Genomic DNA, 13,577 nt, shown 5'->3' with positions numbered 1-13,577 from the left:
CACCTAGCCTGCACACCTTTAGATTGTGGTAGGAAACCCACACAGACATGGAGAGAATGTACAAACGCCACACAGGTAGTTGCCTGAGGCTGGAATTGAACCCAGATCCATGGTGCTGTGAGGCAGCACTGCTAACCACTGAGGCACCGTGCCAGCTGTTTGAAAGCATTTTGCTATTACAAGGCTCAGCATATTAATTGAGAGCATCACCACATCACGCAAGTTTTGTACTTTGTGATTAAGTACGAAACTCTTTGTTATTGGTACAGCAAAGGAGATATCAATTGCAAGTACAAGAGCACTTCATCGGTCAGCACCAAACATTATGTTATCAACTCTGCAGACCCAAAGGCATCAGAAATCCATGCCATTTGGGAAGACTCATACTTTGAAGTCAGATCTCTGATTAAATATATCACCACAAGGGTAGATTCCCTCTTCACTTATCCAAGAGGATTAGGGCTTCAACAGGAATTGGCTGGGAAACTGGCACATTAGCCAGGGTGAACTGCATGCCAGGATCAAGAGTCTTTGGCCCTAGTGCGAAATCACTTGGCAATGAGTACCCTGGCAACAGGGCTGTCTTTAAAAGTGGAAATTCTGCCTCCAAGCATAGGTGACCACTCAGAAAGCTGAGATAACACATTGTGGAGCTGGAGGAACACAGCAGGCCAGGCAACATCAGAGGAGCAGGAAAGCTGATGTTTCGGGCATGGATCCTTCTTCAGAAATGGGGGAGGGTAGGGGGCTCTGAAATAAATAGAGAGGAGGGGTGGGGCTGGGGAAGGTAGATGGGGTGGTAGATAGTGTGTTCAGGTAGACAGTGGTAGGGATTGGCCAGTACGGTGAGAGAAGTGGATAGGTGAGAAGAAGATGGACAGGTCAAGGAGGCGGGGATGAGAGGAAGGTGGGCTGGCGATAGGTAAGTGCAGGTGGGCAATGGTGGGGTTTGGTCACTGAGGTGGGAGGAGCGGATAGGTGGGAGAGAAGATGGACAGGTCAAAGAAGCAGAGATAATAGGGAGGGTTGGTCATGGGATAAGTTCGGGGTTGGGGAGATTATGAAACTAGTAAAGTCCACATTGGGACCATTGGACTGTAGGCTCCCAAGGCAGTGTATAAGGTGCTGCTCCTCCAGTTTCCAAGTGAAAGCTGGCAACCTTTGTGTCCCAGCAGTGCTACTGGGAGCACCCACTGCTGGGACTGCGACGGGATCAGGGAGTAAGGAGAGCTATTTATTCAGGTAGGCAGTGTCGTAGTGGGAGCAGGGCTGCAGGGTGTTGGTCATTGGTGAGGGTGAGAGTATGTTCCTGCAGTGCCCCCTGGGGGCTATGGGCACTGTGGCAAAAGCCATTCGCAGCTATAGGGGCAAGAGACCTTTAATCAGTCAGTTATGGACCTCAATTGACCTGTGAGAGTGAAGGCCATCTTCGGCCTTCCTTGCCACCAACCATCCTCCTTTTTATTAACACCACGCCTTCCTGCCCACCCACCCCAGCCCACATAAAATTCTGTACAGTGCAGTCAATTTCTAGCACGTTCGAGTGATGCACAGAAGTAATTGTTACCGTGTTTGACTTATGGATCCACCCTTTGTTTTCCCAAGTGGTTGAACAAACGCCTTGTCAGACTCAAACTATATCTGTAAATAGATTTATATGAGCAATAAGTTGATAAGTAAACAGTAGCGAAGACATACCCAACACGACATAATTTACAAACCAAAACTGTCCTCATTGGAATCTTGAAAGTAACAGTCACATTTCTGACACTCAAAGTAACTGAGACACTGGGTATAGTTCTGTGCTGACTCAGTGGTTTGCCCCTAACCTTCCAGGGAGCCAATTCCCCGTCTCACAGCTTCAAAGAGTTTGCAGCCTTGATTCAAGTGCTCAATAGGTGTGTTTTACAACTCGAAAAAAATTACCAGCATTTCCATGACATTTAGTACCTCTTAATGCGCTTTACAGAAAATTAAGTATTTTCAAACTGTTGGAAACTCCTTTGAAGTTCTCTCCAGCGCTGGGGAAATCAAATGTATACATTGTACAACTGTCACTAGGCTGTCAGGCATCCACCAACATCAAACACAAAGGATGCTTGGTGTTTGAGAACCCTTTCAAGTCGCCGTTTGTTGCTGCAAGATGCCAATAGTTGTACAGATATCTGAGCTAATTCTGGGCTAAATGATGCAAGGAGCTTTGCAACAGGGATGAGCACATTAAAAGTGCTCCTTATTCCATTCCAGCAGAAACTAATTTGTTCTCATTTACATTAGCAATACTGTCATATCTTTAACGGACCCAGGCTGATAACGTTATTTATGCATAAGGTTATTGAATCCAGAAATGTTTTGTCAAGGGCAATATCTGAGATGGAGATGTTCCCACTTTTAATGGAGAATTTGGATGAAGATTTGATGTCGGGGAAGATGTAGGAGCAATGTTTGGGTGGTTTATGCAAAGAGGCCACACACCGTTGATGGGCCGAATGGCCATCTTCAGTGTTTTAAATTTCTTCAGTTTATTTGATGAATGTCAAAAAGAAATTGTAGATCAACGTGACAGAGAACTAATATTTTCCACAATGTTCAGAATTGAGCCAAATCAATATGTCTCACTGTGCAGAAATGGTGGCACTGAGCCGAATAAATTGTTCAATTTACTTTGTATGAAATATGTGACTTTGTAGTTTGTTATGCACTTGTGTTTTCGAAGGTTGATGTACAAATGATTTATTTTGGGATATTATCAAGCTCTTTGGAAATCAGAAGTGGTGAGATCATTTGCAAGTTTTTTTTGAGCTTGTTCCTAATGTTGCAGTAGAGGTTGGACCAGTTCTCTGTTTATTATAATCAATGCCCAGTCTCAGTTTTTGAGGTACCATCCTTCACTGAGCCAGGGGTGACCCTAAAGCATCGAGTTAAATAACTGCAAGGAAGAGAACAAAACAGAAGTTGCTGGAAAAGCTCAACAGCATCTGTGAAGGAAAAAACAGAGTTAATGTTTCCGGTCCAGAGACCCTTCCTCGGAACTAGGTCACTGGACCTGAAATGTTAACTCGGTTTTTCCTTCACAGATGCTGCCAGACCTGCTGAGCTTTTCCAGCAACTCCTATTTTGTTTCCTAATCTACAGCATCCGCAGTTCTTTCGTTTTTTGTTTTGTAAGGAAGAGAAGCTGTCTTCACTTGAAAGACACAGAAATCTTAGTAAATTCAAAGGCATATTTATTGTTCCAACATCAAGCATGGCTTAGTGGATGGCACCCATTGCTTTTATGTAAGGTATCAACCCAAGAATTTGATCATAAATAGTCATCCCTCCAGTGCAGTGCTGAGGAAATGCTACACTGTCACTGTGCTAGCTTTTGGATGAGATGTTAAACCCAAATCCTGACTGCCCTGAGAGTTTGTGCCAAAAGTTCTGTGGCAGGGTTCCGAGAAGGATGAAGGATGGTGTTCTGGTGTTCTGACCAATATCCATCCCTCAACCTACATCGTAAAAGGAAATTATCAGGTCCTTATCACAGTGATGTTGCGAGACATTGCTGTGCGTATATTAAGTGCAGTAGGGTTAGGGTTAGGGTATGTGTTATATAACTGTGTGTTCTTTCTCTTTAATAAAAAAAATCACATCTGGTCTTCTGGTTTCCCTCATGCAGGAAAAAATCCCCTTTGCAGTCGTCGGCACCGACCAGGAACATCAAGTTAATGGGAAGAAGATTTTGGGAAGGAAGACCAAGTGGGGGATTATCGAAGGTAAAAGGCCAATTTCTGATTGTGGATATTATGTGAACAAAACACAATTTGATTCTGAGTTTAAGCAGCATATTGCTATCAAATATGAAGTAATCACTGAGCTCAGTAAGAAATTATGAACTCAGAGACAGTGACTATACAATTGTAGATATTTTGGATCAACTTGTTTAGGTGTCTTATGACAACGCCCTGGAACTGGTGGGGCTTGAATCCAGGCCTTCTGGCCCAGAGGTAGGGACACTACTGCTGCAAAACAATACCCTTGATGAGACAATTGTATGCTGATGATCTTTTATAACCCGCATGAGTTAAAAAGAAATTGTGCACAACTTTGTCGACAACATGTGATCATGACAATGGCCATGATTGTGTTGTTTCTAGAATCTCTGCTTTGGACGTGAGGCTTCTAAAGCTGTTGTGGACTCTCCCATGCACTTTTCACCAACAGCACCATTTTTACTGAATCGCCTACATTGTTCAACAGAACAGTGCCATCTGCTCAACTTTCAATTCCCACGCTTGATGTTTTACCTAAAAGCTTTTCTGAGATCTCAGAGTAATTACCCTGTCCAGTAAGAAATCCTTTCTTTGGAATGCTTGTGCAGAATTGAAATACCTTCCTTTATCCAAACCAAATAATTACTAGTAGCGGTGTTTATTCTAATCCCATAGCATGCATTCTCATGTGTGAAGGAGCTCAAATTATTTGTGCGTTTTCTTCATGAAAGGTAGAGAGTTAGCCAATTGGACTTTGAAGATTGTGTTTTTACTGTACAATGCGAGCATGGCTTAAAAATATACAGTCGTGCTCATACTTTGAATATTACCTAGTGCAACATTGCCATACTGAAACTGGAGGAAACCCACATAGATACAGAGACCTCATGCATAATTCACAAAATGCTAGAATCCAAATTCAGTTGGTTATAAAGAAGGCAAATGGAATGGAGTGGAAAAAATAGAAAAGTCTTGCTAAAACTCTACAGGGCACTAATCAGACCACAGCTGGAATAAAGTGAATGGTTTTAGGCCCTTTGTCTAAAGACAGGTATATGACCACTTTAGGCAGAAGGTTCACTAGGTTGATTCTGGGTATAGGTAGATTGTGTTATGAAGAGAGGTTGAGTTGTTGTCAATTGGATTTAGCAGAATGAGAGCAGATCAAATTGAAACATAAGGTTATAGGGGCTGGACTGGATCGATGCAAAGAGGTTATATCCCCTTGTAGAAGAATCTTAGGACCAAAGGGCATCATTGCAGAGTAAGGGGTCACCCATTCAGGACAGAGACGAGGAAATTCTGCAGGGGCGGTAGAGGCTGGGCCATAGAGTCGTACAGCACAGATACAGACCTTTCAGTCCAACTCATCTGCACCAACCAGACATCCCAATCTAACCTAGAATCATTCGCCAGCATTTGGCCCATATCCCTCTAAACCCTTCCTGTCACGTACCCATCCAGATGGCTTTTAAATGTTGTAATTCTATCAGACCCCCCAGACTTCCACAGGCAGCTCATTCCATACGCGCACCACCCTCTGCATGAAAATGTTGCCCCTTAGACCCCTTTTAAATCTCTCCCTTCTCACCCTAAGCCTATGCCCTCTAATTTTGGACTCCCCCACCTTGGGGAAAAGACATTGACTATTCAGCCTATCCACACCCCTCATAATTTTATAAACCTCCATGAGGTTGCCCCTCAGCCTCCAACACTCCAGGGAAAATAGCCTCAACCTATTCAGCCCCTACCTTTAGCTAAAAAAAACTGGTCATTAAGTACGTTCAAGACTGAGATAGATTTTGAACCAGTAAGGCCTATCAAAGGTTGTGGCTAAAAGACAGGAAAGTGGAATTGAGGATTATGATTTCATTGAACGGCACATCAGTCTCATGGGCTGAATGGCCTACTTCTGCTCCTTTGCCCTCCCGTCATCTTTCATTGTGAAGAGGCCCAGCTGTAAATCCTGGTAGATCAAATCAGAAAATGGGTGGATTGTAGAGCTGACCCATTGGTGGGCGTACTATAATGGGATGTGAGTATTACTTTGATAATAATATCATGAAAGTATTTATCTGATAGCAGTAAAACTGAGAGAGAGAGAAAACCATGTGGACAAGACTAGAAGAGGAGCTGAAGAGAAACACAGTATTTAGCATGGCGTACTTCAGTGTAAGTAAAGTGTCTACGTTAACGAGAAGCCTGGAGGAGCCTTAGGGTCATATAACATGAAAGCAGGCCATTCAACCCACTGAGTCCACAACAACCCTCTGAAGAGCATCCCACCCAGGCTCTCTCCTATCCCTGTTACCCTGCATTTCCCATGGCGAATCCACCTAGGCTGTACATCCCTGGAACACTATAGGGCAATTTAGCATGGCTAAACCATCCACCCTGCACATCTTTGGATTGTGGGCAGAAACGGAGCATCCTGAGGGAGACCATGCAGACACAGGGAGAATATGCAAATTCCTCGCAGACAGCATCAAACGTTGGAATTGAACTCAGGTCCCTGGCTCTATGAGGCAGCAGTACTAACCACTGAGCCATCGTGCTGTCTCTTAGTCTGGGTTAGGAACAATCTAGGAATAAAAGACATTAAGCTATGTAGCAGCATAGTGAGGCAGTGCAGCCTGCCGAAGTGCAAACAGAGACACACAGCATTGTAGAGAACCAAGATGGTGTAGAATCCATGAAGGGACAACCAAGTGGCAGGAGCCAATGGGAGAAGCTCAATCCCAAGAGAGAGGTGCAGCACCCTAAGGCCTGGCTACCTCTCTCAAAATGAAATTGTCAGGTGAAATTTTTACTTTAATTTAGACACTAAATGATCCATTGTTCTCAGGTTTTTATGCCATGTGTGCAGCACAAAAGCAAATTATTTGGTCTAACATGGCTGTCATCACATTCAAAAAGTTATCTATTTAGTCCCACTGCCCAGATAAAGTACAACAACAAACCAGGTTAAGTGGCAGACTAGTTCCTGAATTCAAAAAGTTGAATGCTAAGATTCACTGTGAGGCATTTGTTCACATAATCCAGAATAGAAGTAATTCACAGAGTTTTCATAGAATCAAAGAGCAATACAGCCTATAATGCAAGCTGGAGGCCATTTGGCCCTCTGTGCTAGGGCTGGCTCTTTGATAGAGCTGACCGAGCAAGCCCTACTGCCGCTCCTTTAGTCCAATTTATATCCAATTCTTTTTCAAGGATTGGCATCAAATCTGCTTCCTGCACCCTTTTCAGGCAGTGTTTTCAGGATCACAACAGCGCACTGAGCTGGGGAAGAGGTTTTTGTGCTGTCTTTGGTTCTTTTACCAAACCTATTAGTTTTTTCTTCAGAGGAGAAGATGTCTGAGAAATCTGTTCTGTTTAATTGAGAGCAAGGTTCGGCTGACTCGGCGTTCATACACTGAAACCAGTGCTTGTGTCAGATTTTGACATCTCCCAGGAGTTTACAGTGACACAATGGGGCTGTGATAATGGTTACAAGCTGCTGTTTGTTCAATTCCTCAGACAGTCTTTTTAACTCCAGCCTGAAGTTGGAGCAGGGCCACAATGTACCTATCACTGGTCACATAAGTTTGTGATCATCTGAGTTGACAAAAGTCTGAAAGCAACATCAACTTTCACAATCTCAGAAATAAGGAAGACTTGTGTTGTATAGCACCAGACTGGTTCCAAACATGTCCATGGCCAATTAAGTACTTTTAAAATGTCATTGTTGTTGTTATGTTGGAAACTGCTGCAAAATCCGTAGAAAAAATGTGGACATAACACTTTTTCACAATGTAATGAGCCTTTACCGAAATGAATTATATGCTACAAATTAAGTTAATTTAACAAAAAAAACTGTTTGCTTATTAGTAACTGTTATACGTGGTTTTTACTCACTAAATGCCCATCTGGGAGACTACCATTAAAAGCAACAGGAAATCAATATGTTAAATACTGATGTAGCCTAATGGTTTAAAGTTAAGGAGGTGTATATCTTACTGACAGTGAAATGTTATTGCTGTCCAGTATTTTTGAATTATGCTTGAGCCCCTGCCAATATTTCTTCTTGAACTTGCTTAATGAGTCGCAAAAAACTAAACAAACACATTATACAGGCAGACGGCAAGGAAATACACAGTTGTATCTCCCATTTGATGTTCCACAGTGCAGTAGAAAATTGTGAAATTATTCTGAAAAGGTAACCTTGCTTCCTCTTTTGCATTGTACTGTTCGGGGGCCCTCATTTTATCTCTGTGTCAGTCCTCCTTGCTGTTTCCCTTCTGTCAAGAAGTGTGAATGCCTACAGTGCAGGAAGAGGCCATTCAGCCCATCAAGCCTGCACTGACCCTCCAAAGAGCATCCCATCCAGACCCACTTCAACCCTGTAACCCCACATGGGGTTTTTAAACCATGATTAACCCACCTCTCCTGCACATCCCTGGACTGTGGGAGGAAACTGGAGCACCTGTCAGAAACCTGTGCAGACACGGGGAGAATGTGCAAACTCCACACAGACAGTTGCCTGAGGAAGGGAATCGAACCCAGGTCCCTGGCGCCGTGAGGCTGCAGTGCTAACCACTGAGCCACATTGTTGAAAGCTTGCAACCTCGGTATTCAGAGTTAGCCATTTAAACTTGCAAAAGTGGCAGCAGTCGGTGGGGTTTCCTCTGAAGTAGCAGTCTCCTGCAGATTGCCACTCTGCCCCTTCTTTTCACAAAAGAGGTGAGCCCTGTGTTTCTAGCAGGCAATTCTGATCCGTCAGAAATGCACCCGTTCTTCCATTCTGCCAATTCTTTCATACCACAGAACTGTGGAAGGGGTGGTAAGCCACAGCCCCCTCTCCCAGCAGTCAGCTGCTGCATTCTGAACTGCGAAGATCCACAATCACACATAGCCACTTTGACAAGGCTTAGCACAGAAGCTAAGTTTCAGGGAGGGTAGGGTGCTAGATAGGCTTGGGGGTGAGGAGCGGTAGGTAGTGTTAGGTTATATGCCAGGTAAGTATGGTGCTAGGTGGGTAAGTTAACAGCTGGCTAAGGTGTAGGGTGCCAAATGGGAAGAACCCAAGTGACTTGGGTGGGGTGCAGGATGGAAGGCGGCCAGGCAAATGGTGCCCTGGTTACGAAAGGTCAGGGTAGGCGGAGAGATTGGGTGAGTCAGGGTGTGAGGAAGGTTGGCTGGGGGCGTGGGTGGGATCAGATCTGCCGGCAAGAGGTGGCAATGGTCAGGTGCTCAATGCCACAGCAGTCATCTAAGGTTATGTAGCAAGCTTATTGTGGTGAACGAACAAACAACTGAAGGTCACTGAGGTTGGAGTACGTTTGATTGCAGTCCTCTGATTTGTGTCAACTGACACCCGTAATCCTAGCTAAAAACCGAATGAACTGCAGATGCTGTAAATCAGAGACGAGAACAGAAATTGCTGGTAAAGCTCAACAGATCTGTCAGCATCAGTGGAGAGATCCAAAACGTTAACTTTGATTTCTCTCCACAGATGCTGCCAGATCTGCTGAGCTTTTCCAGCAATTTTTGTTCTCGCCTTCAAAAATCTAGCATCAGGCTGAAATCTGAAAGACTAAAGCAGTCTGCAAGCTGAAGACTGGACAGATTTAACGTTGCATTCTGCTATGTCAGGTTTGGGACAGTCACTGAAGTGTTTGCCACTTAATGGTGAACCTTTATTTAACTGCTACAACATCGTGAGTACTCATGTGCAACACAGGGTTATAAACTCATATCACTGATTGTCAGGAATTGTCTTTACACAGATCAAACTAAATATTGTTGCACCACACAGTCCAGGCCTGTTTTTGGTTTGATATTAATTCTGCACGCCTCACTTTGTCACTGACTTGAAAGATGAGAACGGTGTTCTTTTGAAATTGTGTTTTCCTCATTAAGTTGGCAAAACCATCATAAAAGACACATGCTGTACCATCTGGGCACAGCAAGGTGTCAGTCACCATGAAATAAATAAGAACATACTACCTGGTGCTTTCCAGGTTGCACAGAGACCAATATCTGCTCAAAACATTCATGGAATCCGTAAATGAAATAGTCATAAAATGCTCCACATTTGCATTCACCTGGAGTATACATTGTTTCTAACCATAAAAATGTCTTAATGTTCTGATTTTCCTTCTTTATCACTCATTGAATACAAGAAATGTTTTGCAACGTATTTTGTACAGGATTACTGTGGATTGAGGTGACAGCTGGTAGTCAGGAGGTAGTGGATCAACATGAATTTTTTTGTAGTTTGGTAGCTTAGGAATTTGTACCTGTCGATATATTTCAATGAAAGTGAATGAATTTTGTGAGCTTTAAATTTGATCCACACTGTGCAGCATAGATAGGTAGACTATGTTATTTGGATGCAGCGAAATCCGTGCTCACTGTGGGATACTTGAGCATCACCATTGTCTATTGCAGTATCTGAGCATTTCGGCATATTGCTATTTCTCTGCTGCTCTGCAGTTGGTCAGATGTAAATCAAATGCTTCAATAACTGGTGCCTGCCATAAGGAGGTGTTAGTCTTGTCTGGTGCATTGCACAACAAATAACAAACACTCAAATGTCCCTGAGTCCTCTCAATCTGTCAACCCAACACTATGCAGCAATGCAGGAGTTCGACAGAGGCCCACATCAGTAAGTGAGGCCCTGTTGGCCGCAGTTTGGAGTGGAGGTGATGAGTAAAATCTCACACTTTTCCTTTATCTTGTTGTCTGCTCTTTTTTTTTACATTGCTGTCTACTCCACCTAGTGCAACCTGCAGCTTTTCCACAGTCTTGAGCTTCCGTCCTGCTGTGCTGATATGACTTACTTTTCACACAGGAATAAATCTTTGACTGGGAAAGGAGACATACAAACAAGCCGAATTTCTGGCTCTCAGACCCCGCTGAAACCTGGTAAACTTCCCCCCCTGCTGGCCAAGGAGCAGAATTCCCTCGTGATTTGCAGTGCTCTTTCTGTCATTTCTCTCAATAATGTCAGCTGACTGCCTTTGCTCAAAATCCTGGACTGGATTTTATTGCAGTTTAGGCCTCCTGTGGATGTGTCTCAGTGGTCAGTTTTTTTAAGTTTGCTTCATATCCACGGAACTGGCGAGAAACTTCCTTTAATTTGAGAATGTAACTTGCCGCAGTCTGCCTTTGGCCCAACTATTTCCCTCACAAAATGCAGTCTCATTCTCAGTGGTGCTGCGATCCAAGTCCAGAATTGCATTAATTTCACAATGATACCAAACTTGGAGGGGCGACATTTTCACACAGAAGGTGGCTCAAATGTGGGATGAACTGCCAGAGGAAGTGGTAGGTACAGTCACATCATTTAAAACGCAATTGGCACAGGTGCATGAATAGGAAAGGTTTGGAGGGATATGGGCCAAGCACAGGCATATAGGACTGGTATAGTTTGGGAAACTTGGTCAACAATGAGTCGGAGAGAAGGGTATGTTTACATGCTGTATGACTGTATGACTCCAAAGTCAATTAATGTTTTCCTTTCGGTCGAGTCGGCAAAAGTCAAGTCCAATCTAATTGGCTAACGTCTGTTCACAAGCCTGTGGTGGTTCTGAATTAATGAAGGTAAAGTCACTATTGTCTTAGCAGACTATAGGGCTGCTCTCTCATTAGACAGAGATGACTGGCGGTGGTTTAACCTGAGGGTCCCCAGGAGAGTCCTTCATTGTAACCTCACCCAGTACAGGAATTGCACCCATGCAGTTGGTGTTACTTTGCATTGCAAAGCAGCCAACTGAGCTAAACTAATCCCCAGTTCTGAATTAAATGATTGTGACCAATAGGGTAGAAACAAAACAGAAGATTGCTTCACATTTATTCTCCTAAAGTAGATCCTCAGGCACCATCGTCTGATCTCATTCCAATCAACTTTGACAACTTGTCTTTTAATTGGTCTTTTAATAGCTGTGAGCATAAACACTTTACACATAAATATTAAAGATAACAAGGTGTGGAACTGGATGAACATTGCAGGCCAAGCAGCATCAGAGGAGCAGGAAAGCTGACGTTTCGGATCTGGACCCTTCTTCAAAAAAATTTTTTGTCAGCTTTCCTGCTCCTCTGGTGCTGCTTGGCCTGCTGTGTTCATCCAGCTCTACACCTTGTTAACTCAGATTCTCCAGCATCGGCAGTTCCCACTATCTCTGAATCAATTTTAACCCCAGACATAAACATTAGACTCTTTATAGTTTGCTGGTCAGGCACCTTGTACATGTCATTGACAAAAGCTATTATTGTAGTTCCCATTAATTAGAGAATGCTACTTTGGTAACATGACTGTCCACAGGTAAAATAGGTTCTCAATGTGTCATTCATCAATTAAGTTGAGAGGACATAATGCATCACGCTCGTGCCTTTTCCCCACTTGCGCATGCTGCTGTACATACAGGTAACGCACACTGTGAAGCTCTATGAGAGCTGGATCTCTCCCTCCGCCCTCCATGTTTATTCAACCTGCTGCCTTTTAAGGACTATCACCAAGAAAGGTGTAAGTTGCTCTTTATTTGTGTGTAGGTACTTTAACTGGGAAGCCATGCTGTGTCACGAGAAATAGAGTTGCCAGTGTGGAATTAATCTGAGTCTTTTCTAGTGTCTAATTCTCAAGTTTCTGATTCAGACTATAAATACTAGGAACACTTCACCTCGCTCCTAAAGGGAATATAGAGTTTAGCTTTTTTTTGTAATTAGTAATTTGGTAGTAGGTACAGAATTTGAGTATTGTCTTTTTTCAGCAGTACTCTTTTATAATTACATGTTTGCAGGAACATTGGTACCCGAGTTCCCAGACTATGTAATTGAGAAGAATAAATGGTCTCAGGATCTTTATCCTTTTTCTGTTGAATGAGAGCAATATGAACTCAAACTAACACAGAATGTAAATGCTTTTAGAGTGGTTTAATCATTATTATCAATCAAAAGGGGCACAGTTTGTAAAGTCATTTAATTGAAGCATTCTCCTGTGAAACCTGATGATAATTGTATTGATTCTCTGGACCTTTGCTGATTTGGTCTCTCTGCCTCTTCCAGTTGAGAACGGTGCACACTGTGAATTTGCAAATCTAAGGGATCTGCTGATCAGGTAAGATGATCCTCCTGCCCATGAGGCCACTTCATTCTGTATTGTGCAACAGCATTTGTACAGGTCAAAGTTCGCCTCCAGCCTTCAACAGTCAAACAAAATCTAGGTGACTTGTTATCGGACGACAGTACATGAAACCAATGGGGAATTGCTGGGACAACAAGTAGCGAAAATATAAAGAATTTAAGCGTTGATATTTTAGAGCAAGTTCTAGTAGCACCTCCTGTAACATCGCTCAAAAGAGTCACTATCAAGTTGTGCTTCCGTTTGCAATCCCATATTTGACGCTGAGACTGATGTTTAATCAGGAACTGAATCAAAAGTTACAGAGAAAAGGCAGGAAAGTGGAGTTGAGGATTATCAAGTCAGGTACGATCTGGTTTAACGGCAGAGCAGGCTGGATGGGCTAAATGGCCGACTTCTGCCCCATTTGGGATCCTGAGCCTCACCCCACTTTGGGAATCCCTGCCCTACAGCACGGCAGCAACTCACTGTATTTACTCAAAGTAACGTGAGTGGCCCAGATGCAACAATGACCTACCTTACTGGTCGCAAAAATACACACACCATAAATTCATGAGCTAAATGTTCCTGTTGCAAATGTGATTTAAAGGTCAAGTGTCCTGACCAAGAGCCCAGAGGACAATTGATAAGGGCACGTGGATATGATTTGGTCCCCATATTAAAATAAAGTTTATTTTTCATACAAAATATTTGGACAAAGCC

General features: G+C 43.2%; 1 protein-coding gene across 8 annotated transcripts in view; it reads left to right on the top strand.

The window, feature by feature from the left end:
- Positions 1 to 13,577, top strand: part of LOC125462212 (neuronal-specific septin-3-like) — a 411,217-nt gene that overhangs the window by 388,283 nt on the left and 9,357 nt on the right. For all 8 annotated transcript variants that reach the window (XM_048551946.2, XM_048551945.2, XM_048551949.2 and 5 more), the window contains 2 exons: positions 3,661 to 3,757; positions 12,800 to 12,851. In XM_048551946.2, coding sequence (XP_048407903.2) covers positions 3,661 to 3,757; positions 12,800 to 12,851 — 149 coding nt within the window. The remainder of the gene's footprint in view (positions 1 to 3,660; positions 3,758 to 12,799; positions 12,852 to 13,577) is intronic.

This window comes from Stegostoma tigrinum, chromosome 23 (assembly GCF_030684315.1).
Source record: "Stegostoma tigrinum isolate sSteTig4 chromosome 23, sSteTig4.hap1, whole genome shotgun sequence".
Taxonomy (NCBI): Eukaryota; Metazoa; Chordata; class Chondrichthyes; order Orectolobiformes; family Stegostomatidae; genus Stegostoma; species Stegostoma tigrinum.
This window is presented reverse-complemented; position numbering and strand designations above follow the sequence as displayed.